Below are 24,570 nucleotides of genomic sequence, written 5' to 3' on the forward strand. Positions count from 1 at the left end.
GCAACATGACCAGGTGAACTGGGGACAGCAAGGAGTCATCATGCCAGGTAGTCCTGAGGCATGGTCCTAGGGCTCAGGTCCTCCGAGAGAAAGAAAGAAAGAGAGAAAGAGAGAATTAGAGAGAGCATATTTAAATTCACACAGGACACCGGATAAGACAAGATAAATACTCCAGATGTAACAGACTGACCCTAGAGGCCCGACACATAAACTACTGCAGCATAAATACTGGAGGCTGAGACCATCTCTTCATTTCTCCATCTCTTTATCTCTCCATCTCTCCACCTCTTTATCTCAATCTCTTTATATCTCCATCTCTTTATCTCTCAATCTCTTTATCTCTCCATCTCTTTATCTCTCCACCTCTTTTTCTCAATCTCTTTATCTCTCCATCTCTTTATCTCTCAATCTCTTTATCTCTCCATTTCTTTATCTCTCCACCTCTTTTTCTCAATCTCTTTATCTCTCCATCTCTTTATCTCTCCATCTCTTTATCTCTCAATCTCTTTATCTCTCCATCATTTTCTCTCAATCTATTTATCTCTCTATCTCTTTATCTCCCTACGGACCTGCTCAATCACTATTCAACAGTAGAGGATATCAGTTGTTTTTTTAGTACTCAAGCACAAAACCGAAGAGATGGAGTGTACTAGAGATTACTGTTTACATTAGAGTAAATCCATTCAGAGGATAGGTAAGGAAATAGAGAGGTTTTATGCTACTAAAGAGCTGTAAGTGAATTGTCAATGAAAGTGCAATGATTGTTGACATCGATCTAGTCTGTGTGTTCTTCTCTTACCCGTCTCTCTCTCCATCCCTCTCTCCCTCCAGACCTCTGCTAAGTTGCCATGACGAGTGAGGAGTGTCCCGTTCCGCTAGGGGGCGTGTCCCCGGTGGGGGCGGGGCTCTGCGAGGACTACGGCCCGGTGCAGGCTGATGACATCATCGAGGAGGCGGGTGGGGCGGGCGATGACATCAGCATCGGCAGTGACCTCAGCACGCTGGTGGTGCCGTTCCCTGAGCTTGCGCCCGTGGTGTTCTTCTGTCTCAAGCAGACCACCTGTCCCCGCAGCTGGTGCATACGCATGGTGTCCAGCCCATATCCTTTACTACTGCTGAGATTACCTCCGACCCCTAACCTCTGACCCCTGGCCTCTGACCTCTGACCCCTAACCCCCAAAACTTCATCCATCACCTCTCACACTTAAATGGTCTTCAGCCTATATAGTTGTGGCTGCTTCGCGTGATGTATTGTTGTCTCTACCTTCTTGCCCTTTGTGCTGTTGTCTGTGCCCAATAATGTTTGTACTATGTTTTGTGCTGCTACCATGTTGTGCTGTTGCCATGTTGTTGTCATGTTGTGTTGCTACCATGCTGTGTTTTCATGTGTTGCTGCCATGCTATGTTGATTTCTTAGGTCTCTCTTTATGTAGTGTTATGGTGTCTATCTTGTCGTGATGTGTGTTTTGTCCTATATTTATATTTTATTTTTATTTAACATTTTTAATCCTGGCCCCCGTCCCCGCAGGAGGCCTTTCGCCTTCTGGTAGGCCGTCATGGTAAGTAAGAATATGTTCTTAACTGACTTGCCTAGTTAAATAAAAGTAAATATATATATATATATATCCTTATAACATATTCTATATGTCATATCACAGACTCTTACCCTGAACCCTATCTCCTGACCTCTCACCTCTAATATTCTTCCACTGAACTAATCCAACCTACTCAGCTCTCCCCTCTTCACCCTTCACCTCTCTCAACCTCAGTCTCCCTCAATCTCTCATTGCCTCTTCATGCCTCTTATAGCCCTCTTCTCAACCCTTCAACCCTTCCCTCTTTCCTCGTCATCCTATCTGTCCTCCACCATCTCCCCTCCTCTCCTTTCTCTCTCCCCCTCTCGTCCCTCTGGCCTGATCCCAGTCTGTCTGAAAGTTCAGTATCTCCTGATCTCCTGACCTGAGTAAGTCCACTTTACTGTCTCTATATTCAAACCTGATGTTGATCCACTCAGTAATGCTGAATGTTGACCAACCTGTCAATGGCAACTTTTTTGCTCCTTTCTGACAGACTGCGACTAGATATAAGTTTGCTTCAGTAGGAGTGTGTTTGTGTGTGTGTGTGTGTGTGTGTGTGTGTGTGTGTGTGTGTGTGTGTGTGTGTGTGTGTGTGTGTGTGTGTGTGTGTGTGTGTGTCCATCATGGTGTGTGTTGGCACAAACACTCTTTCCCGTGGCTGACCCAGGGGGTAATCTGCAGTGAATGTTGAGGAAGTCTCTCTCTCCATTGAGGCTGTTCAGTCTTTGATGTACTGTCAGGGTTTTGAGGGATTTGCCAGGCTTTCTAGTGTGTAAGATTGGTGTGTGTGATCGGCCTCTAGCCAGGAAGTGTCCAAAACGTATTTCACATCGCCCCAAACACGGACGCCTTTGATTGGCCAACGCCGGACCATAGTGATGACTCAGAGCATACGCGTGTTACACACACACATGCACCGACACACACACACACAGATCATAATTTTCTAATACATGGAGAGACAGGGCTTGGGAATTTCTGGGTTTCGGGTGTTTGTTGCTGGATGAAGTGGTGGTTCTGCTGGACCAACACACACACACACACACACACAACACACACACACACACACACACACACACACACACACACACACACACACACACACACACACACACACACACACACACACACACACACACACCAGATAAAAAGCCAATAATTCCCTCCCAGCCATCCTCCCACTGTTCCACTCTCTGCATGTCTCTAATTCTCTCCCTTACTCCCTCTGCCCATCTCTCCCATCTCTTTTCATCTCTCTCTTACTCCCTCTGCCCATCTCTCCCCTCTCTCTTACTCCCTCTGCCCATCTCTCCCCTCTCTCTTACTCCCTCTGCCCATCTCTCCCCTCTCTCTTACTCCCTCTTCCCATCTCTCCCATCTCTCTTTTCATCTCTCTCACTCTGCCCATCTCTCCCCTCTCTCTTTTTGTCTCTCTCTCTCTCTCCATTACTCCCTCTGCCCATCTTTCCCCTCTCTCTTTTCATCTCTCTCCCTTACTCCCTCTGTCCATCTCTCCCTTCTCTCTTGTCATCTCTCTCCATTCTCTCTCTCTCCATGACTTTCTCTTCTCATTCATTTCACTCTCGGCAGTATTCTTCATCTTACATGCTTCTGTGTGTGTTTTTGTGTTTGTGTCTGTGTGTGAGTACGTAAAGGCGTGTCTGCTTGCGTACGTTGCCATGTTATATACCTGCCTGCTTACTGTGAAGCCACACCCCCCCCTCCACCTCTCCTCCCCTCTACTCTCCTCTCCTCCCCTCTTCTCCCCTCCCTCCGCTCTACTCTCCTCCCCTCCACTCACCTCCCCACTCTCCACCTCTCCGCTCCTCCCTCCCTTCTCATCCCCTCCCCTCTCCTCCCATCTACTCCACTCTCCTCCTCTCCACTCCCATCTCCTGTCCACTCTCCTCTCCTCTCCGGTTTATTATTCTAAGATATTATCTCTGGTCTCTCCTGACCAGACAAAGAGGCCTGTGTTTTGTCTCTTTATGTATTGGCACAGAGATAGGACAGAGATTTCTGCTGGCTGTGTAACTGATTGGACATTAGATATGTCTGGCCTGGCACTCACTCACCTTCAATAGGCTCATCATCATGCCCCACATATGTCAGGCTATGAGTCAGTCAGGCAGAGATATGAGCAGGCTCATCAGCGCAATGGACTTAAAAGATAAATAATATAATCCAGTCCTAAACCCCCAGATTCAGACACTCTGGGGAGATGGGGACCTGTCTACCACACCCCACCACCTACTCAAAGCATAGATATTCAAAATTACAAGGAGCAGAGTTAATACCTATTTGCAAGTGATCGCAGTGCTTTTTCAAATACTTGTTTCCTCCTCAAACCCGCCCTCGTCCTTTTTTTACAATGCGTGCAGGACGCGGTCGTCGAAAGCTGCCTGAGCATGTTTCTTTCCCAAGCAGTTGATGCAGAGAAGGTGAGAGCCTTTCCTCGGAATCATGGACCCGAAAGCGCAAGAACGTGGGGGTTTGAGTACTTGGCCTGGCTCTCCCTGGGATGGGGCAGCAGTGGCCATTATAATAAAACACTGTAGTGTAGTAGCGCCTGTTGTAGAAAATTACGTGTTAGCCCGGAGGGTTAGAATGGGTCTTGCGGCTATTAGCTAGCTAGAGACAGCATGGCGTAACACTATAGCCAGGCTTGTCAGGCGTTAGCTAACTAGCAGCTATCTAGCGTGGCTAAGGTATGCTGTCGCTAGCACAGTGCTAGCCGAAGGGGACCGTGTGGGAGCGGTGTTAGACTTCGTGCTGATATCCTCCCAAGAACTTAAAGCCATTAGGCTAAACTTGGTTGTTTTAGTTAACACAAACGAGTGAACGTAGGTTAAACTAAACAAGAGGAAAGAGCTAGCAATGCTACAGTATGTGAATGTAGAATTGCTAGCTAGTGTGGTTAGCTTGCTTTCCAATAAGCTAGCCAAGTTAGCTTAATTAAGCCTTGCAGCGTGGGCTAACTAGGTCTCGATAGCTAGCCGTGTGACGCTAACTATCACCGGAGACAGAAAAGGTATATATTTCAAAAAAATTCAACTCGAAGCAAAAAAATACACTGCTCAAAAAAATAAAGGGAACACTAAAATAACACATCCTAGATCTGAATGAATGAAATAATCTTATTAAATACTTTTTTCTTTACATAGTTGTGTGCTGACAACAAAATCACACAAAAATAATCAGTGGAAATCCAATTTATCAACCCATGGAGGTCTGGATTTGGAGTCACACTCAAAATTAAAGTGGAAAACCACACTACAGGCTGATCCAACTTTGATGTAATGTCCTTAAAACAAGTCAAAATGAGGCTCAGAAGTGTGTGTGGCCTCCACGTGCCTGTATGACCTCCCTACAACGCCTGGGCATGCTCCTGATGAGGTGGCGGATGGTCTCCTGAGGGATCTCCTCCCAGACCTGGACTAAAGCATCAGCCAACTCCTGGACAGTCTGTGGTGCAACGTGGCGTTGGTGGAAGGAGCGAGACATGATGTCCCAGATGTGCTCAATTGGATTCAGGTCTGGGGAACGGGCGGCCAGTCCATAGCATCAATGCCTTCCTCTTGCAGGAACTGCTGACACACTCCAGCCACATGAGGTCTAGCATTGTCTTGCATTAGGAGGAACCCAGGGCCAACCGCACCAGCATATGGTCTCATAAGGGGTCTGAGGATCTCATCTCGGTACCTAATGGCAGTCAGGTTACCTCTGGCGAGCACATGGAGGGCTGTGCGGCCCCCCAAAGAAATGCCACCCCACACCATGACTGACCCACCGCCAAACCGGTCATGCTGAAGGATGTTGCAGGCAGAAGAACATTCTCCACGGCGTCTCCAGACTGTCACGTCTGTCACATGTGCTCAGTGTGAACCTGCTTTCATCTGTGAAGAGCACAGGGCGCCAGTGGCGAATTTGCCAATCTTGGTGTTCTCTGGCAAATGCCAAATGTCCTGCACGGTGTTGGGCTGTAAGCACAACCCCCACCTGTGGATGTCTTCCCTGTAGCTCAGTTGGTAGAGCATGGTGTTTGCAACGCCAGGGTTGTGGGTTCGATTCCCACGGGGGGCCAGCACAGGAAAAAAAAGAAAAAGAAAAATGAAATGTATGTATTCACTACTGTAAGTCGCTCTGGATAAGAGCGTATGCTAAATGACTAAAATGTAAATGTAAATGTAAAATGATGTCGGGCCCTCATACCACCCTCATGGAGTCTGTTTCTGACCGTTTGAGCAGACACATGCACATTTGTGGCCTGCTGGAGGTCATTTTGCAGGGCTCTGTCAAAATGAGGTAGCGGTCCTGCTGCTGGGTTGTTGACCTCCTACGGCCTCCTCCACGTCTCCTGATGTACTTGCCTGTCTCCTGGTAGCGCCTCCATGCTCTGGACACTACGCTGACAGACACAGCAAACCTTCTTGCCACAGCTCGCATTGATGTGCCATCCTGGATGAGCTGCACTACCTGAGCCACTTGTGTGGGTTGTAGACTCCGTCTCATGCTACCACTAGAGTGAAACCACCGCCAGCATTCAAAAGTGACCAAAACATCAGCCAGGAAGCATAGGAACTGAGAAGTGGTCTGTGGTTACCACCTGCAGAACCACTCCTTTATTGGGGGTGTCTTGCTAATTGCCTATAATTTCCACCTGTTGTCTATTCCATTTGCACAACAGCATGTGAAATGTATTGTCAATCAGTGTTGCTTCCTAAGTGGACAGTTTGATTTCATAGAAGTGTGATTGACTTGGAGTTACATTGTGTTGTTTAAGTGTTCCCTTTATTTTTTTGAGCAGTATATATTCTGCCAGTACTCAACACTATCGAGTGCAGCTGAGGTCCTATGTTCGGCAGAGTTAACCTCACGGTTCTGAAAACATTTAAGCAGGAAGACGGGGATCATGTCGTGCTGAGGAGAGCTTCAGGAGCCTAGTGACTCTTCGCAAGGAAGAGAGCGAGAATGGCCAGTGGGCGGGTGAGTGGCGCCTTATAGGGAGGGAGAGGCTCACCACTCAACCTGTCTGTCTCGAACAGAGCTGTGTGATTGGTTACTTCCTGTCTCAGACAGAGCTGTGTGATTGGTTACTTCCTGTAATGGACAGAGCTGTAGTTGAAACTTCTCTGTCTGCTCCTGTATTTTAATCATACCTTTGTATTGTGTACTTGTTTGCATGTATGTACATTGAACAAAAATATAAACGCAGCATGTAAAGTGTTGGTTCCATGTTTCATGAGTTGAAATAAAAGATCCCAGAATTATTTCATACACACAAAAAGCTTATTTCTCTCAAATGTTGTGCATAAATCTGTTTATATCCCTGTTAGTGAGCACTTCTCCTTTGCCAAGATAATCCATTCACCTGAAGCTGTGGCATATCAAAAAGCTGACTAAACAGGTGCACCTTGTGCTGGGGACAATAAAAGGCCACTCTAAAATGTGCAGTTTTGTCACACAACACAATGCCACAGATGGCTCAAGTGTTGAGGGAGCCTGCCATTGGCTGACTGCAGGAATGTCCACCACAGCTGTTCCTTTCACCTCATGGCTTGGTTTTTTTCTCTGACATGCACTGTCAACTGTGGGACATTATATAGATAGGCGTGTGCCTTTCCAAATCATGTCCAATCAATTGAATTTGCCACATGTGGACTCCAATCAAGTTGTAGAAACATCTCAAGGGTGATCAATGGAAACAGGATGCACATGAGCTCAATTTCGAGTCTCATAGCAAAGTGTCTGAATACTTATGTAAATAAGCTCTTTCGGTTTTATTATTTTCAAAATTGTCAAACATTTCTAAAAACATGCTTTCACTTTGCCATTATGGTATATTGTGTAGATTTTTGAGGAAAGGCACAGATCTAGGGAAGAGTACCAAAAAATGTCTCCAGCATTGAAGGTCCCCAAGAACACAGTGGCCTCTATCATTCTTAAATGGACGAAGTTTGGAACCACCAAGACTCTTTCTAGAGCTGGTTACCCAGCTAAACTGAGCAATCGGGGGAGAAGGGCCTTGATCAGGGAGGTGACCAAGAACCCAATGGTCACTCTGACAGAGCTCCAGTTCATCTGTGGAGATGGGAGAACCTTCCAGAAGGACAACCATCTCTGCAGCACTCCACCAATCAGGCCTTTATAGTAGAGTGGCCAGATGGAAGCCACTCCATAGTAAAAGGCACATGACAGTCTGCTTGGAGTTTGCCAAAAGGCACCTAAAGGACCAAGATTGAACTCTTTGGCCTGAATGCCAAGCGTCACATCTGGACGAAACTTAGCACCATCCTTACGGTGAAGCATGGTGATGGCAGCATCATGATGTGGGGATGTTTTTCAGCAGCAGGGACTGGGAGACTAGTCAGGATCAAGGGAAAGATGAACAGAGCAAAGTACAGAGAAATCCTTGATGAAAACCTGCTCCAGAGCACTCAGGACCTCAGACTGGGGTGAAGGTTCACCTTCCAACAGGACAATGACCCTAAGCACACAGCCAAGACAACGCAGGCCCAGCCAGAGCACGGACTTGAACCCGATCAAACATCTCTTGAGAGACCAGAAAATAGTGACGCCCCCGTCCAACCTGATATAACTTGAGAGGATCTGTAGAGAAGAATGGAAGAAACTCCAATTCCAAGCCAAGCTTGTAGCATCGTACCCAAGAAGACTTGAGACTGTAATCGCTGCCAAAGGTGCTTCAACAAAGTTCTGCGTAAAGGGTCTGAATATTTATTTAAATGTGATATTTCAGTTTTGTATTTTTTTATGCATTTGCAAAAAAATAAAAAAAACTGTTTTTTCTTTGTCGTTGTAGAGTATTGTGTTTAGATTGATGAGGGAATTCGTTTTTTTCTGTGGTGAAATGCGCAAAGATGATATCCCATATGTGCTACATCTCACTCATATAATCATAGAACCAGGGATACGAAAGCAACCTTGAGTTTCTATGTTTTTTAGGTGCAAAAATACTCACCTGCTTGTTGTGATGGTTTAACTCTTTTGAGCAATTTGTACATTTGATTCCCTGCCACCAATAGGTAACATAACACATGACTTCATTCTAGCTGTGAGCCTGTGAGTGTGATGGGAAGCTGCTGTGATTCTTATATCCTATTTCACCCTCTCCCTCTCTCTACTGTCTCTCCTCTACCTCTTTGTCTCTCCTTTCTCCCTCCTATCTTTCCTCTTCATACATCTGTCTATCCATCTATCTATCTATCCATCCATTAATCCATCATCCTATCTCTCTCTCCCCGGAGCTTGATTGGCTCATAGGGGGTTCTAGAGGAGTGACCGGCCTCCGCAGCCCATGATCTTTTCTGTATCTGACAGCTTGTTACCACGATGGAGACGGATATCCACACACCTCAGATAGTCATCACTAACTGTCTCCTTGTAGGACTACCACCTGAGTCTCTCTCTCTCACTCTCTTTCCTCCCTTCTGCCTCCTTCCGTCCTCTCACCCATCCATCTTTCACTCTACCTACTCTTATCGGTTCTCTCTCCACCTTATCTCCCTTGGCTCCCCCTTTTCTCCTCTTCCTCGAACCCCTCCTCTGTCTATTACTTCATCACTTCCTTCTCTTTTCTCCTCCTTCCCCTCTCCTCTCCTCACGCTGTCTACTCCTTGTCAGCCACTCAGGAGAAACTCTCTAGTTAACGTAATTATTGGAAACGGTGTTTCTCTCTCTCCCTCTCTCCCTCTTCAACATCATCTCCCTTTTCCCTATTATTTATTCTCTCTCTCAGTACCTCTCTTCACACCTCTCTGTCACATCCAGGATAAACTCCATTAGCGCCTGGTCTCTCTCTCTGTGTGACAGGGCTGTAGAGGGGTTTAAGAGACTCCACAGAGACCAGGGTACCACTTCTGATTCAACACCAGGTACCACACAGCCAATCATTGGATGGCAGCAGGCACACGTAGCCAATCAGTGCACGGGCCGGCTCTCATGTGGTGATGATGGATGGTGTGATGATGGAATGTGGTGTGTACATGGTACTGTCTCTCTCTCTTCCTCCTCTTCCTCTCCTGCACGGATGAATCCACACATATACATGCAACACACACGCGTGCATGCACGCTCACATGCACGCAAATGCAAACACCCGCACACACTCTCCCTATATGGTTCTGGTTCTGCGCCTGTGTATTCCAGAATGTTCTATCTGGCTGCACACTAACTGCTGTGTTCTGTATTCCAGAACGTTCTGTTTATCTATCTGATTCTCTGTCAAATTCTAACCTCATAGAATTGCAATGCAATGTCTATCAAGCATATTCTCTCTACCCAGCCTGCTCTACCCCTCTACCCTCACCCATACTCTCTCCATCTCTCTCCAGTCACACCTTACCCTAACAACTCATCCATCCTGATAGACAGAGTGAAAGAATGGAAGAGAGGAAAAAAAATTTGCACAATTGCTCACTTTGTTCCAGCAGGTGCATGTATGGCAGGAACACCTACTGTCATTATGTGTCATTCAAAGGTGTAGCGGCTTATTCAATCCCCCTCTGATTTCGATGTGTCTGTCAGATCCTGCCTGTGCATCTATATGTGCCTCTCTGGCATGCCTGTTGAATGGAGATGGGGTTTAAATGGCTGTTTGATGGGCTCTGTTAACCCTGTGGTTCCTGGCTTGGCCTGTGCATCTATATGTGCCTCTTTGGCATGCCTGCTGAATGGAGATGGGGTTTAAATGGCTGTTTGATGGGCTCTGTTAACCACGTGGCTCCTGGCTGGGCCTGTGCATCTATATATGCCTCTCTGGCATGCCTGTTGAATGGAGATGGGGTTTAAATGGCTGTTTGATGGGCTCTGTTAACCCCGTGGCTCCTGGCTTGGCCTGTGAGTGGGTGGGGAGAGACAGAGACACGCTCCACTGAATACTGTACTGACTACAGAGAGAGAGAGAGAGAGAGAGCGGCCACAGCACTGCAGCTGGAGACAATAGGATGGTTCAATGATAACAGCTCTATTAGGAACTAGGCTTCAAGGACTATGTTTTAGATGAATTAACTTGTCTTGTTGTCCTGTACATATCCTACTATGTCACTGTATGTTGTTGTCATTGTACGTTACAGGGTAGGAGAGGAGACTTTGACCAACAAAAACACATCAAAGCTCATGGTCCATCTACAGTAGCCATTTTATTTAAGGAAATATCATCCAATTTCAGAAATTTAGTTGAGTTTACTTATTTTCGAGTATCAACCAAACAGACATAGCGCCATATTTTGCAGGTGCCCCAGACAGTAGATGAAAGAGAGAGGTTATGTTGTAGTGTGGGGTTAGAGGTCAAACATTAGGGGTCAGGGTTAGGGTCCCCCATATTTCCCCTGATTAAAGAGAGGTGATTCAGGGTTTCTGGCCTCCAGATGACCTTTGGGAGATCAAAGCTCCTGTTGCTCCTTTCTCTGCAGTTTTTTCAGGAAGTTTAGCCGTTCAAAGAAAGTGGGAAGCGGGGAGGAAGAAGAAGGGGTGAGACCGACTGTGATGATAGATAGAGAGAGAAAAGTAGAATTAAAGAGTCTATGATTGTGTTGTAAGTGTGTGTGTGTGTGTGTGTGTGTGTGTGTGTGTGTGTGTGTGTGTGTGTGTGTGTGTGTGTGTGTGTGTGTGTGTGTGCAGTTGCGTGTGTGTGTGTGAGTGAGTGAGAGAGAAAGTGAGGGGGAGAGAGGGAGAGGGAAAGAGATACAGAGCGAGATAACTATTGTTGTCGTCTCAAATGTTTTCATATATTGCCTCCACCCACTCCCTGTCTGCTGTTTCCTGCCTGGGAATACACTGTAGAGAGAAATAAGAGGAAAATACCAAGGGATGGAGGGAGAGGAGGGGATATGGAAGGGAGGAAGAAAATAGAGGAAGACATAACATGGTGAGGAGAAATAGAGAGTGAGATGGCAAACAGAGTGAGAAACATTAGTGTTTGTTATTTATCCAGTATTTTAGTGGGACTAACACTGGCAGTGTTACACAGGCTGCTTCTCAGTCTTTTGTCATGTCAAGAAAAGGCTTTCCTGTTATTAATATCAAAGTGAGTGAAAGAGATGGTCGAAGGGGAAAGCGAGAGAGGAGATAGAGAGAGTTTGAAAGAGATAGGGAGAGGGTGATTAAGGGGATCGAGAGTGTAAAAGGCATAGGGAGAGGGGGATTGAGGGGATAGAGAGAGTTTAAAAGACATAGGGAGAGAGTGATTGAGGGGATAGAGAGAGTTTAAAAGACAGGGAGAGGGTGATTGAGGGGATAGAGAGAGTTTAAAAGACATAGGGAGAGAGTGATTGAGGGGATAGAGAGAGTTTAAAAGACATAGGGAGAGGGTGATTGAGGGGATAGAGAGAGTTTAAAAGACATAGGGAGAGAGTGATTGAGGGGATAGAGAGAGTTTAAAAGACAGGGAGAGGGGGATTGAGGGGATGGAGAGTGTAAAAGACAGGGAGGGGGGGATTGAGGGGATGGAGAGTGTAAAAGACAGGGAGGGGGGGATTGAGGGGATGGAGAGTGTAAAAGACAGGGAGGGGGGATTGAGGGGATGGAGAGTGTAAAAGAGAGGGAGAGGGGGGATTGAGGGGATGGAGAGTGTAAAAGAGAGGGAGAGGGGGATTGAGGGGATCGAGAGTATAAAAGACAGGGAGGGGGGGATTGAGGGGATCGAGAGTGTAAAAGACAGGGAGGGGGGGATTGAGGGGATGGAGAGTGTAAAAGACAGGGAGGGGGGGATTGAGGGGATGGAGAGTGTAAAAGAGAGGGAGAGGGGGGATTGAGGGGATGGAGAGTGTAAAAGAGAGGGAGAGGGGGATTGAGGGGATCGAGAGTGTAAAAGACAGGGAGGGGGGATTGAGGGGATGGAGAGTGTAAAAGAGAGGGAGAGGGGGATTGAGGGGATCGAGAGTGTAAAAGACATAGGGAGGGGGGGATTGAGGGGATCGAGAGTGTAAAAGACAGGGAGGGGGGGATTGAGGGGATGGAGAGTGTAAAAGAGAGGGAGAGGGGGATTGAGGGGATCGAGAGTGTAAAAGACAGGGAGGGGGGGATTGAGGGGATGGAGAGTGTAAAAGAGAGGGAGAGGGGGATTGAGGGGATCGAGAGTGTAAAAGACAGGGAGGGGGGGATTGAGGGGATGGAGAGTGTAAAAGAGAGGGAGAGGGGGATTGAGGGGATCGAGAGTGTAAAAGACAGGGAGGGGGGGATTGAGGGGATCGAGAGTGTAAAAGACAGGGAGGCGGGGATTGAGGGGATGGAGAGTGTAAAAGAGAGGGAGAGGGGGATTGAGGGGATCGAGAGTGTAAAAGACAGGGAGGGGGGGATTGAGGGGATCGAGTGTAAAAGACAGGGAGGGGGGGATTGAGGGGATGGAGAGTGTAAAAGAGAGGGAGAGGGGGATTGAGGGGATGGAGAGTGTAAAAGAGAGGGAGAGGGGGATTGAGGGGATGAGAGTGTAAAAGAGAGGGAGAGGGGGATAGAGGAGATAGAAAGCTCAATGGCCTAACACACGCACACAAACACATACAATATACAGCACCAGTCAAAAGTTTGGACACACCTACTGATTCCAGGGTTTTTCTTCATTTTGACTATTTTCTACATTGTAGAATAATAGTGAAGACATCAAAACTATGAAATAACACATCATGTAGTAACCAAAAAAGTGTTCAACAAATCAAAATATATTTTATATTTAAGATTCTTCAAAGTAGCCACCCTTTGCCTTAATGACAGCTTTGCACACTTTTGGCATTCTCTCAACCAGCTTCATGAAGTAGTCACCTGGAATGCATTTCAATTAGCAGGTGTGCCTTGTTAATAGTTCATTTGTGGAATTTCTTTCCTTCTTAATGTGATCAGTTGTGTTGTGACAAGGTAGGGGTGGTATACAGAAGATAGTCTTTTACCAAATAGGGCTAAGTCCATATTATGGCAAGAAGAGCTCAAATAAGAAAAGAGAAACAACAGTCCATCATTACTTTAAGACATGAAGTTGTCAATCCATAAAATGTCAAGAACTTTGAACGTTTCTTCAACTGTAGTCGCAAAAGCCATCAAGCGCTATAATGAAACTGGCTCTCATGAGGACCGCCATAGGAAAGGAAGACCCAGAGTTACCTCTGCTGCAGAGAATAAGTTCATTAGAGTTACCAGCCTCAGAAATTGCAGCCCAAATAAATGCTTCACAGAGTTCAAGTAACAGACACATCTCAACATCAATTGTTCAGAGAAGACTGAGAATCAGGCCTTCAAGGTCGAATTGCTGCAAAGAAACCACTACTAAAGGACACCTATAATAAGAAGAGACTTGCTTGGGCCAAGAAACATGGACATTAGACCGTTGGAAATGTGTCTTTTGGTCTGATGAGTCCAAATTTGAGATTTTTGGTTCCAACCGCCATGTATTTGTGAGACGCAGAGTAGGTGAACGGATGATCTCTGCATGTGTGGTTCCCACCGTAAGCTTGGAGGAGGAGGCGTGATGGTGTGGGGGTGCTTAGCTGATGACACTGTCTGTGATTTTTGTAGAATTCAAGACACAGTTAACCACCATATGTGCTCAGCATTCTTCAAGACTGTTGGAAAAGCATTCCAGGTGAAGCTGGTTGAGAGAATGCCAAGAGTGTGCAAAGCTGTCTTCAAGTCAAAGGGTGGCTACTTTGAAGAATCTAAAATCTAAAATATATTTTGATTTGTTTAACACTTTTTTGGTTACTACATGATTCCATGTGTTATTTCACTGTTTTGATGTCTTCGCTATTATTCTACAATGTAGAAAATACCCTTGAATGAGTAGGTGTGTCCAAACTTTTGACTGGTACTGTACATGAAGGGTTAAGTGTGAATACCCCATTGGTTGAGTAATACATGTTGGTTAGAGGTATATATACAGACAGTAACACAATACAGCATCACATTCACTGCCAGTGAGGAAACCACTACACAGGAAGTAAAAACAGCCAAATAAAGAAGAGGAACATAAAGAAAGGAGAGGAGCAACACTGCTATAATGAGGGGAAACGGTGTGAGACGGGCTGCAGGATGAAAGGATGAAAAAAGATAGTCGGAGAGCGAGGAATGGGGAAAGGGTAATTATAGATACACTAGCATGCTGCTCAAGGTACAGAGATATATGAAAAGTTGGTGCAATGGAGAGAGAGAAAGGGAGGAGTGGATAGTTAGCACTTTTGGCTGAGAGGCTTCTAGAAATAAAAGTGTGAGATCTAGTGAATGAGAAGAAAGACAAGGGTGGATAGTAGTTTGTTGTAATGGCTGTCTTTGGAGAGAGTGGACCAAGGCGCAGCGTGGTTAGTGCTCATCATGAATTTATTAAAGATCGAACACTTTAAACACAAGAAACAAGAAACCGACAGCCAAACAGTTCTGTCAGGTGCAAAACACTAAACAGAAAATATCGACCCACAAAACCCAAAGGAAAAACATGCAGCCTAAGTATGACTCCCAATCAGCAACAATGATGTACAGCTAGCTGTTCCTGATTGGGAGCCATACCCGGCCGAAACAAAGCAATCCCCAACATAGAAATACAGACATAGAATGCCCACCCAAATCACACCCTGACCAAACCTAAATAGAGACATAAAAAGGCTCTCTCAGGTCAGGGCGTGACAGTACCCCCCCCCCCCCCCCCGCCCCAAAGGTGCGGACTCCGGCCGCAAAACCTGAACCTATAGGGGAGGGTCTGGGTGGGCATTTCTCCGCGGTGGAGGCTCTGGAGCGGGACGCAGACCCCGCTCCACCACTGGCTCACCCCACTTCACTGGCTCCCTTAGAGCGTGATCTCCTGCCACCGACCATGGACTGGGGACCCTTGCAGCGGGCCCCGGACTGGAGGGCGACTCTGGCTGCGCCCGGCTGGCGACTTTGGCGGCTCCGGACAGGCGGGCAACTCTGGCGGCTCCGGACAGGTGGGCGACTCTGGCGGCTCCGGACAGGCGGGCGACTCTGGCGGCTCCGGACAGGCGGGCGACTCTGGCGGCTCCGGACAGGCGGGCGGCTCTGGCGGCTCCGGACAGGCGGGCGGCTCTGGCGGCTCCGGACTGGCGGGCGGCTCTGGCGGCTCCGGACTGGCGGGCGGCTCTGGCGGCTCCGGACTGGCGGGCGGCTCTGGTGGCTCCGGATTCACCAGGCTGGGGAGACATGCAGGAGGCCTGGCTCTGGGCGCAGGCACAGGACTCACCAGGCTGGGAAGACATGCAGGAGGCCTGGCTCTGGGCGCAGGCACAGGACTCACCAGGCTGGGAAGACATGCAGGAGGCCTGGTTCTGGGCGCAGGCACAGGATTCCCCCGGCTGGGGAGACATGCAGGAGGCCGGGCTCTGGGCGTAGGCACAGGACTCACCAGGCTGGGGAGACATGCAGGAGGCCTGGCTCTGGGCGCAGGCACAGGACTCACCAGGCTGGGAAAACATGCAGGAGGCCTGGTTCTGGGCGCAGGCACAGGATAGACCGGGTCCTGAAGACGCACTGGAGGTCTAGAGCGCACGGCCTGCACAACCCGTCCTGGCTCGATGCCCACTCTAGCATGGCACTTGCGGGGGGCTGGGATGTAGGGCACCAGGCTATGAGTGTGCACTGGAGACACCGTGCACTCTACCGCATAACACGGTGCCTGACCAGTACCACACCGCTTCCGGTAAGCACGGGGAGTTGGCTCAGGTCTAACGCCTGACTCCGCCAATCTCCCTGTGTGCCCCCCCCCAAATAATTTTTGGGGCTGCCTCTTCACCTCCACCTGCTTCCCCGGCAGGTTGTTGCAATGGTCAAATAGCTGTTCCCAAGTCCAGTCTATTCTTCCCTCCAATTCCTCCAGCGACCAGGATGCCATCACCTCCCGAGCACACCTGCTTCCTCCACTCCTGGTGCTGCTCCCCTCCACGCTGCTTGGTCCATTTTTGGTTGGTAGATCTGTAACGGCTGTCTTTGGAGAGAGTGGACCAAGGCGCAGCGTGGTTAGTGCTCATCATTAATTTATTAAAGATCGAACACTTTAAACACAAAAAACAAGAAACCGACAGCCAAACAGTTCTGTCAGGTGCAAAACACTAAACAGAAAATATCTACCCACAAAACCCAAAGGAAAAACATGCTGCCTAAATATGACACCCAATCAGCAACAACGATGTACAGCTGTTCCTGATTGGGAGCCATACCCGGCCGAAACAAAGCAATCCCCAATATAGAAATACAGACATAGAATGCCCACCCAAATCACACCCTGACCAAACCTAAATAGAGACATAAAAAGGCTCTCTCAGGTCAGGGCGTGACATTTGTTTGTTTATTTGGATCAACATTTAGCTCCTGCAGGAGCTACTCTACCTGGGGTCCATAGTTAGCACTGTCTTTGAGAGAGAGAACGAGAGAGGGAAAGATTGCTAGCTAGCTCTTTCTTGAAGAGCGAAAGAACAAGTGAGGGAGGAGAGAGGGAGAAAGGGAGGAGAGGGGGAGACAAGGGTGGATAGTTAGCGTGGTGTAGGAGTGAACTTTTGCCTAGTGCCTGTCCAGCTTAGACAGGTGTGTTTGTGAATATGTGTGTGTGTGTGTGTGTGTGTGTGTGTGTGTGTGTGTGTGTGTGTGTGTGTGTGTGTGTGTGTGTGTGTGTGTGTGTGTGTGTGTGTGTGAATGTGTGTGAATGTGTGTGAATGTGCGTGTGTGTGCCTGTCGAGTTAAAGAGACAGGAGGGAAGAACATGGAGACTAATTGCACTGGTGACTGCCTTCTCAGACCTCAGAGAGACGGAACGAGAAGAGAGAGAAAGTCAGAGAGAGGGAATGAGGGGGCGGTGTGAGTTGGGGAGAGAGAGTGATAGAGAGAGATGGAATGTGGAAGAGAGAGAGAGGGAGGGAGAGAGATATAGACGGAGAGAGAAAGAGAGATGGGGACTGAGAGAGAAAGAGAGATGGGGAGAGAGAGTCCTGTACAGTAGGTGTTGGTGATGATGCAGAATTAACACTTCCACACCTCCAGCCCTGACCCCGCCGTGTGGCCAACTACTGCCCAGTGACCCTGCTCCAGCCTGGGCATGAATGTTATTTATTTTATACAGTCATTTTTGCTAATCTTTATCAATGGTGTCAATAATAGCCTGGTCACCCCTATTCAACGTCCATCCATGTCTGAGGACGTTGCGTGGAAACCGGCCACTAGGGGCAACAGTGAGCACCGTTACCTTCAAGTAGGTTTTGGTTTTGCTAGGGCATTGTGGACAGGGATGGAGTATCCAATTTCGAATCCAGCGATAAAGTTGTTTTTGAGATTTTGGTTTTAAGCCTATACCAAACCTTAATCCTAACCTTTAATGCCTAAACTTAATCTTAAACACTTCGAAATTTGACATTTGAGACTGTGACGTGAGACTGTGAGAGCTATTTGGTCAATAATAATATTATGCAGATTTTGTTCAGTTTTATAAGTAGGGATCAAATCTGTAGAGGGAAGCAGAATTAAACACAACACAGACCCACTGTGATCTGGTGATCTAGTCTTTTGTCCTCTAATCCACACGTCTCCTTATTGGACCAATAGCTGACCTCTGAATCCAACTGTTTGACCTATCACCTCCTCTCTGTGGATGTATTGCAATCCGATGAAGGCCATTGACTCTGGCCAGTAATTGATGATCTCAATTAGGTCTATGCAGCCTCCCCCGGCTTGGTCGGACTAATCAAGCTTATTACAGGGCTCACCTCTGACACACACACACACATGGGGACATGTACACACATGCAGACGGATGCAAACACGGGCACACACACATACACACACATACAGTACACACACACACATTTAGACCAGGAGTTGGAACCGGTTCAGGGAACAAAACTGAAAACCGGAAAATGACAAACATTTTCAAGGAACCGAATAAGAACCGGGAACGAATGTGATCTACACTGTTCCGGAACAGAACCGTTAATTTAAAAGCATGGGAACTAGTTAATAACGATCTTTTACATTCCGGACATTTTTTTTCAGTCCCACAAAAATCTACAAAGTGCTTGTGCAAAGACCTCCCTCTGTCAATCAGAAACGTAACGTCTTTGCCAGTGTGTGTGCTTGTAGGCTACCTGCCCTTCCATCTCCGAGGCATAGCTGTAGCCTACTGATGTTACACGTGTGGCTTCTTTTATTTTTATTAGAGAATAATGGCTTCACATTTTCAATGCTAGTTAATTAGGGATACTATAGATATCACGTTTCACATTGGATTTATTAACTACAAAAATATGTGTTTTTAATTCTGGTGCCGCTCTCCACACACAAGCTTGTTAGTTAGCTAGCTTTTCTGGTCTAACGTTAAGCCAACTCTCGGAAGTTCAAAGACATTCAAAGTTCCTCCGAAGAAGCCGCTCCTCCGTAGGTATAATTCTGTGGGTGTAATTCACATAATGCATGTCATCACAAGATGCCCAGCGCTTCAAGCCAAGCCTCCTCCTCCAACCGCTCTCGTTCTCTCCCCACCCGCAAAACTTCAGCTGCATCTCGCATCCTATACTTGTCTTTCCATAACGCATGTAAACAACTCACTGAGCTATAGCTTGCCAGCTCCATAGCAAGCTGCTCTATCTATACTGCATGATTGGTGAAGTCATTTAATGTCGAGCTAAATGTAAAAAAAAAAAAATGATTTAAAAAGGATCAGAAAGGAACAATATAAACCAGTACTTTTTTTTATTATTCGAACCGGTTCACAACTTTATTTTGCCAGTCGGAACGGTGGAACTGAACGAATGAAAAATAATGGTTCTGTTCAGAACGAAACAGTTGGAAAATACACACTCAAGTTCATACACGCATACACACATGGACATCTGCACATGCTGCACCCATGCATGAACTCACAAGCAGCAGACACAAACTCTTACCGCCCTCCCTTCCTCCAACTCTGAGAAAGCCCCTCTGCCCTTGATCAAGTTTGTGTTTAAACCCCCAGTGCAGTCTTTAAAAATGTATTTTTAAATCATCACTATGTCTAATAACTCCAAATCTATTTTTTATTATTTAATTCACTGAGCCTACTTTTGTTTTTGAAGTACTCAGTCTGATCATTTGGACGTGTTGATACAAATGTAAATATATTTACAGATACAGCCCTGATTGGCGAATAGGATCGTCTAGACCAGTGTTTCTCAACCCTGGTCCTTGAGTAACTCCAATAGTCACATTTTGATTGTAACCCTGGACAAGCACACCTGATTCAACTTGTCAACTAATCATCAAGACCTCAATGAGCTGAATGAGGTGTGTTGTCCAGGGTTACAACTAACTGTGTACTGTTGGGGGTACTGGAGGACCAGGGTTGGGAAACACTGGTCTAGACTCTAGAGCCTACCTCACTTAAGTAGGAGGATACATTTACAAATAAAAGATGACTGGTCTTTGGTCAGTATAATCAGATCAGATTGTGATGACATGCTATGGGCCAAACATTCCATCCCACCTGAACAGGCTGAAATTCAAGGCATTTCATTTTTATAAAGCTCTTACACTAAAAGAGCATTATCATAATTTTGACCATTTCAGATAGTTCTTTCAACCCAAAGTGTGGAAATATCCTAAAACATTTTTGACTGCACTGGGAGATTGTATTATGATATAATGTCATAACTGACTAGATGAAGTGATTTATTAGTTTCACTACAGACCTTTCCTGCTTCCTTCCTGTCTTCCTCTGATAAACTGGATTCTCTCTATTTTCTATTTCTGTCAGCTGTTCTCTAATGAGAGCTGACAGTACAATTCAGTACCACTTAGTTTAGTGGCAGAAAGTCCCAACTCCGGGCTCTTCATCACTGTGTGTGTGTGTGTGTGTGTGTGTGTGTGTGTGTGTGTGTGTGTGTGTGTGTGTGTGTGTGTGTGTGTGTGTGTGTGTGTGTGTGTGTGTGTGTGTGTGTGCGCGCGTGCGTGCTTGCGTGTGTGCGAGCGTGCAAGAGAGCGAGAGAGGGGCTACCAGAGACCCAGACGCTGTTTAAATGATGTTATCACAACCTATTGTAATCTCACACACACTGGATGAGAATGTGTTTGTTCTATGTGTGTATTGTGTTATATGTGTGTATTGTGTTCTATATGTTAATTGTGTTGTGTGTATTGTATTCTATGTGTCTAATGTGTTCTATGTGTGTATTGTGTTCTGTGTGTGTATTGTGTTCTGTGTGTGTATTGTGTTCTGTGTGTGTATTGTGTCCTGTGTGTGTATTGTGTCGTGTATGTATTGTGTTCTATATGTTAATTGTGTTTTGTGTGTATTGTGTTCTATGTGTCTAGTGTGCTCTATGTGTGTATTGTGTTCTGTGTGTGTATTGTGTTTTAAGTGTGTATTGTGTTATATGTGTGTATTGTGTTCTATGTGTGTATTGTGTTGTGTGTGTATTGTGTTCTATGTGTGTATTGTATTCTATGTGTGTATTGTGTTATGTGTGTATTGTGTTATGTGTGTGTATATTGTGGTCTATGTGTATATTGTGTTATATGTGTGTGTATTATGTTATATGTGTGTGTATTGTGTTATATGTGTGTACTGTATTCTGTGTGTGTATCGTGTTATATGTGTGTATTGTGTTATGTGTGTGCATTGTGTTATATGTGTGTACTGTATTCTGTGTGTGTATTGTGTTATGTGTGTATTGTATTCTGTGTGTGTATTGTGTTATATGTGTGTATTGTATTTTGTGTGTGTATTGTGTGCTGTGTGTGTATTGTGTACCTATTTTCTTTGGATTCCTAACTTCCTTACCCATGTCATGGAAGAGTCTTGGCCTTATCATGGCATTGGTTGTCTCTGTTTCCTTATATATACTACCATCAATCAGATCTGTGGGAATCAATAAGTTGTTGTTTAACCGTTTAATCTCCTAACATTATCATTCGCAACAACATCATTAGAGAGCATTAGGTTCAGCAGAACCATTTGTGGTCATTAAGGAGCTGTTGAAGGGCCGGCGGCAGTGTGGAGGTCGATAGAGTTGTAAGAAAGATGGCATAGCAAAGCTGTAATGGGTTTGGTGTGTCAGTGTGAGATGATGGACAGCATCTGCAGTGTGTGTTTACCTGTCCTAACAACTGTGTATTCATAGCCTCAGTTGGAAGAAGCAAAGGAAAGTACTCAGCATGTTAGCAGGCTTGTATGATCTACTATACATTATACAACGGGTGGGTCTAATCCTGAATGCTTATTGGTTAAAACTGCATTCCAGCCGGTATCTATTTAAGCAATAAGGCCCGAGGAGGTGTGGTATATGGCCAATATACCACAGCTAAGGGCTGTTCTTATGCATGACGTAACGCGGAGTGCCTGACACAGCCCTTAGCCGTGGTATATTGGCCATATACCACAAACCACAGAGGTGCCTTACTGCTATTATAAACTGGTTACCAATGTAATTAGAACAGTAATTTTGGCCAGAGATTTGAGTCAGAATGTTGGCAGCAGCCTCTCTATGTTAGTGATGGCTGTTTAACAGTCTGATGGCTTTGAGATCGAAGCTGTTTTTCAGTCTCTCGGTCCCAGCTTTGATGCACCTGTACTGACCTCGCCTTCTGGATGGCAGCGGGGTGAACAGGCAGTGGCTTGGGTGGTTGTTGTCCTTGATGATCTTGTTGGCCTTCCTGTGACATCAGGTGGTGTAGGTGTCATGGACATTATCTCACATTTCTTTTAGACTAACATTTAGTTTTTAACAATGGAGATTTGTATAAACCTTGCTGTCTGTCTCTCCGATATTTGTAACATTGTTTCAATAGTCAAATTGGATCTCCTGCTGTCCCATAGTAATGACCATCTTGGGAGTCGGGATGAGGAAGACTGGCAGGCAGCGTTTCTCAGCCAGTCCAAATCATCAATCAGCTGGCATCATTTTTAGGGATATATACAAAGAAATGTCAACTGAACAAGGTAAAACTAAATAAAGTGCAGCTAGTTTTCAGTCTTTGCAGCTTCAGTGTGAAGTGATTGTGTTAGCTGTGTTGTTGGCTAGCTCCTCTGAACAGCAGTGTCCTGACGAGAGAGCACATGTTCTATGCCAGGTGAAATCCCGCCTCAATAGCTCATTGTTATGGAAGTGTTCAAATAAATGTACTAGAAAACAGCTTAAACAAATGCAAATGCGGCTACTTTGCTGTTATTCTAACGGCACTTTTTGACATGACTGTAAGTTAGCCATAGTTAGCTAGCTAGCTAGCAAAGGATAAGGACGTTGCCAGCCAGTATGGCAATGGAACATTTAGAACGAACGACTGGGTCGAAACCATAGATACAGAACAAAAAGACTGAACGACTGGGTCTCGTCTCTAGCAACTGAACCGATAGAACGAACAATCAACCAGCTTGGGTAGTAATCCTAGATTTGTGTCGGGACTATATCTTGTGGAAGGAGAAATAGTATGAATAAATGAATCAAAATAACGTCTTTAATGAAAATATGTCATCATTATTTGGATATGTTGGAAACCCGTTGTATAAAAGTGACTTTGTTTTGGGCCTACCAACATCCGTGCCAATATATCCTCCAAACACCGGCTTCTCTGGCATTATCACTTAAATAAAAGGCTACAGCTAGGGATCGATTCTAATTTAGTTTTTGCATGTTGAATTGATAAAACTTGATGTTTTGGTTCTTGGCAGTCTTTGGTTTGACTTGAATTCATTCAACTCATTCCTGGAATATATATATATATTTTCCGAGTATTTTCCGCCTGTGTGTTCATACCTCTGTACTCAATGTTCCCCCTGTTGTACAGTATGTCCTGCTGAGGTGTGATCCCCACAAGGCCAGTTGCTGTCAATACCCATCAGTATCAGTGCAACCAGTTGAGCCGTTATGGCTGACCATGGCTAACTGCACAGCTAACCTGAGCTGGAGTAATGCAGCAGGCTAGCCTGGCGCTATCCACATCTCACATGTTTCTAAATAGTAATACTAGTTTCCCCAGCCAAACACATGCACTCACACACATTTTATCCATCCTATAATACACCCACACACACTCACACTCACTCACGCACACAGACACACACACACACACGCAGACAGACACACACACACACACACACACACACACACACACACACACACACACACACAGACACACACACACACACTTCCTCCCTCTCAAAACACAGACAGGCCCCAGACTGAGAATAAACCTCCTGGCCAAATGTCATACATCAGCCTTCCAGTATCACTGTCCCCAAAGGCCCTACCGTCACTCCACTGTCCCTAAGGGCCCTACCGTCACTCCACTGTCCTCAAAGGCCCTACCATCACTCCACTGTCCTCAAAGGCCCTACCATCACTCCACTGTCCTCAAAGACCCTACCATCACTCCACTGTCCCCAAAGGCCCTACCATCACTCCACTGTTCTCAAAGGCAAGGCACTACAAAGGGTAGTGCGTATGGCCCAGTATATCACTGGGGCTAAGCTGCCTGCCATCCAGGACCTCTACACCAGGCGGTGTCAGAGGAAGGCCCTAAACATTCTCAAAGACCCTAGCCACCCCAGTCATAGACTGTTCTCTCTACTACCGCATGGCAGGCGGTACCGGAGTGCCAAGTCTAGGACAAAAAGGCTTCTCAACAGTTTTTACCCCCAAGCCATAAATCAAATCAAATCAAATGTATTTATATAGCCCTTCTTACATCAGCTGATATCTCAAAGTGCTGTACAGAAACCCAGCCTAAAACCCCAAACAGCAAGTAATGCAGGTGTAGAAGCACGGTGGCTAGGAAAAACTCCCTAGAAAGGCCAAAACCTAGGAAGAAACCTAGAGAAGAACCAGGCTATGAGGGGTGGCCAGTCCTCTTCTGGCTGTGCTGGGTGGAGATTATAACAGAACATGGCCAAGATGTTCAAATGTTCATAAATGACCAGCATGGTCAAATAATAATATCACAGTAGTTGTCTTGTGTGTAACAAGTCAGCACCTCAAGAGCACCTCAAGAGTAAATGTCAGTTGGCTTTTCATAGCCGATCATTGAG

At 46.1% G+C, this 24,570-nt stretch overlaps 1 protein-coding gene across 1 annotated transcript in view; it reads left to right on the forward strand.

Moving 5' to 3' along the window:
• Positions 1 to 24,570, forward strand: part of LOC115205003 (voltage-dependent T-type calcium channel subunit alpha-1I) — a gene marked incomplete in the record, with an annotated part of 276,994 nt that overhangs the window by 104,368 nt on the left and 148,056 nt on the right. Inside the window, 1 exon segment of the mRNA XM_029770574.1 lies at positions 832 to 1,099. Coding sequence (XP_029626434.1) covers positions 849 to 1,099 — 251 coding nt within the window.

Source organism: Salmo trutta, chromosome 1 (assembly GCF_901001165.1).
Source record: "Salmo trutta chromosome 1, fSalTru1.1, whole genome shotgun sequence".
Classification (NCBI taxonomy): domain Eukaryota; kingdom Metazoa; phylum Chordata; class Actinopteri; order Salmoniformes; family Salmonidae; genus Salmo; species Salmo trutta.